The sequence below is a fragment of the Penaeus japonicus genome, unplaced genomic scaffold (genome assembly GCF_977035675.1).
Source record: "Penaeus japonicus unplaced genomic scaffold, GWHDUDI00000001_assembly GWHDUDI00000042, whole genome shotgun sequence".
In the NCBI taxonomy this organism is placed as follows: Eukaryota; Metazoa; Arthropoda; class Malacostraca; order Decapoda; family Penaeidae; genus Penaeus; species Penaeus japonicus.
This window is the reverse complement of record NW_028234444.1, coordinates 5,816,130-5,818,629: the sequence shown is the minus strand read 5'-3', so window position 1 is coordinate 5,818,629 and position 2,500 is coordinate 5,816,130. Positions and strand designations below refer to the sequence as shown.

Here is a 2,500-nt window from a genome sequence, read left to right as displayed (position 1 = left end):
GAGGAATGCTTGAGGAAAGCAAGAGGAAATGTCGTCTGGGTTGGATGGTTCTGAGGAATGCTTGAGGAAAGCAAGAGGAAATGTTGTCTGGGTTGGATGGTTCTGAGGTATGCTTGAGGAAAGCAAGAGGAAATGTTGTCTGGGTTGGGTGTTTCTGAGGAATGCTTGAGGAAAGCAAGAGGAAATGTTGTCTGGGTTGGGTGTTTCTGAGGAATGCTTGAGGAAAGCAAGAGGAAATGTTGTCTGGGTTGGGTGTTTCTGAGGAATGCTTGAGGAAAGCAAGAGGAAATGTTGTCTGGGTTGGGTGGTTCTGAGGAATGCTTGAGGAAAGCAAGAGGAAATGTTGTCTGGGTTGGGTGTTTCTGAGGAATGCTTGAGGAAAGCAAGAGGAAATGTTGTCTGGGTTGGGTGTTTCTGAGGAATGCTTGAGGAAAGCAAGAGGAAATGCTGTCTGGGTTGGGTGGTTCTGAGGAATGCTTGAGGAAAGCAAGAGGAAATGCTGTCTGGGTTGGGTGGTTCTGAGGAATGCTTGAGGAAAGCAAGAGGAAATGCTGTCTGGGTTGGGTGTTTCTGAGGAATGCTTGAGGAAAGCAAGAGGAAATGTTGTCTGGGTTGGGTGTTTCTGAGGAATGCTTGAGGAAAGCAAGAGGAAATGTTGTCTGGGTTGGGTGTTTCTGAGGAATGCTTGAGGAAAGCAAGAGGAAATGTTGTCTGGGTTGGGTGTTTCTGAGGAATGCTTGAGGAAAGCAAGAGGAAATGTTGTCTGGGTTGGGTGTTTCTGAGGAATGCTTGAGAATGCAAGAAGAAGAATCAAATCCTCAGGATTAGGACGATTTCTGAGAAATGGGAGAATTTTCGAAATGTATGAGAGAAAATGAGTGTTGGAAAAATGCTAGAGAATCAGACAGAGAATGAGTGACTGTGAATTAAATGCTTAAAAATGTGAGTGAAGTTGAGTGACCTTGAGTGAAATGTTTTCGAAATGCATGAGAGAAAATTAGGAAGTGAAATGCTTGAGAATCCTAGAGAAAATGAACGACATTGATAGAAATATCTTTTAAAAAGGGAGTGAAAATTAATGACCTTAAGTAAAATACTTTGAAAAGTGAGTGAAAATTAGTGACCTTAAGTAAAATACTTTGAAAGGGAGTGAAAATTAGTGACCTTAAGTAAAATACTTTGAAAAGTGAGTGAAAATTAGTGAACTTAAGTAAAATACTTTGAAAAGTGAGTGAAAATTAGTGACCTTAAGTAAAATACTTTGAAAAGTGAGTGAAAATTAGTGACCTTAAGTAAAATACTTTAAAAAGTGAGTGAAAATTAGTGACCGTAAGTAAAATACTTTGAAAAGTGAGTGAAAATTAGTGACCGTAAGTAAAATACTTTGAAAAGTGAGTGAAAATTAGTGACCTTCAGTAAAATAAAATCAAAAATCAGTGAAAATTAGTGACCTTAAGTAAAATACTTTAAAAAGTGAGTGAAAATTAGTGACCTTAAATAAAATACTTTAAAAAGTGAGTGAAATTTAGTGACCCTAAATAAAATGCTAGTCATTGGAAGAGTATTTTTTTCATAAATTGACAGTATAAAGTGGGGGAAAAAATCAAACAATCCAAAAAATCAAATTGATGTCAATTACTTAAAAAATAGAATTCTCATCTTTCCCAAACTGAATTTCAACTCACCACGATAACTACTGTTGTTTAATATCAATCTAATAAAATGTATTGATTATATGACTTCTCAATTTACCTTTTTTCTCAATTTACCTTTTGTCTTAAAGCTCTTTTCGGGAACCTGCTTCGTGTGTTTATTCTTTCCTCGAGTCTTTATGAACTTCCAGTAGGATATAATAGCTCTGTGAAGAAAAAAAATGTAAAAACTTCAATGATAATAGGAGTAGTGGTAGGAATAATGTTGATAGTAATAATGATAATGATAATAATGATAATGATAATAATGATAATCATAATAATAATAATGGTAATGATGATAATAATAATAATAATAAGGATATTGTTGAGAATGATAATGATGATAAGAATGATTATAAGGAGGGTTACGTTAATATTGATGATAAAAAAGATAATGGAGATAATAATAATATCAATAATATTGGTGATAATAATGATAATATTAACGATAATAATGATAATATTTATGATAAGGATAACAATTATGACAATTATAACAATAATAATAATGATGATATCAATAACAATGATAATAGTATTAATAACGACAATGATACCAATAGTAAAAATAATAATAGTGATGAGGATAAGAAAAATGGTGATGATGATAACAAAATAATGATAATGATTATAATAATGATAACAATAAAATTAATTATAATAATTGAAGTAATGATAATGATGATAATGGTAGTAATGACAATAATGGTAATGATAATGATAATAATGATGATAACATTACTGATAGCAAAAATGATGATGAAAATTATAACAATAATGATAACATGATGATGAAGACAATAATG

The 2,500-nt window shown here is 32.6% G+C and overlaps 1 protein-coding gene across 1 annotated transcript in view; it reads right to left on the bottom strand.

Annotated features, from left to right (window-relative positions):
* The window catches only part of LOC122258240 (sialate:O-sulfotransferase 1), a 19,984-nt gene that overhangs the window by 2,124 nt on the left and 15,360 nt on the right, over positions 1 to 2,500 (bottom strand). Inside the window, exon 7 of the mRNA XM_086534771.1 lies at positions 1,770 to 1,858. Coding sequence (XP_086390897.1) covers positions 1,770 to 1,858 — 89 coding nt within the window. The remainder of the gene's footprint in view (positions 1 to 1,769; positions 1,859 to 2,500) is intronic.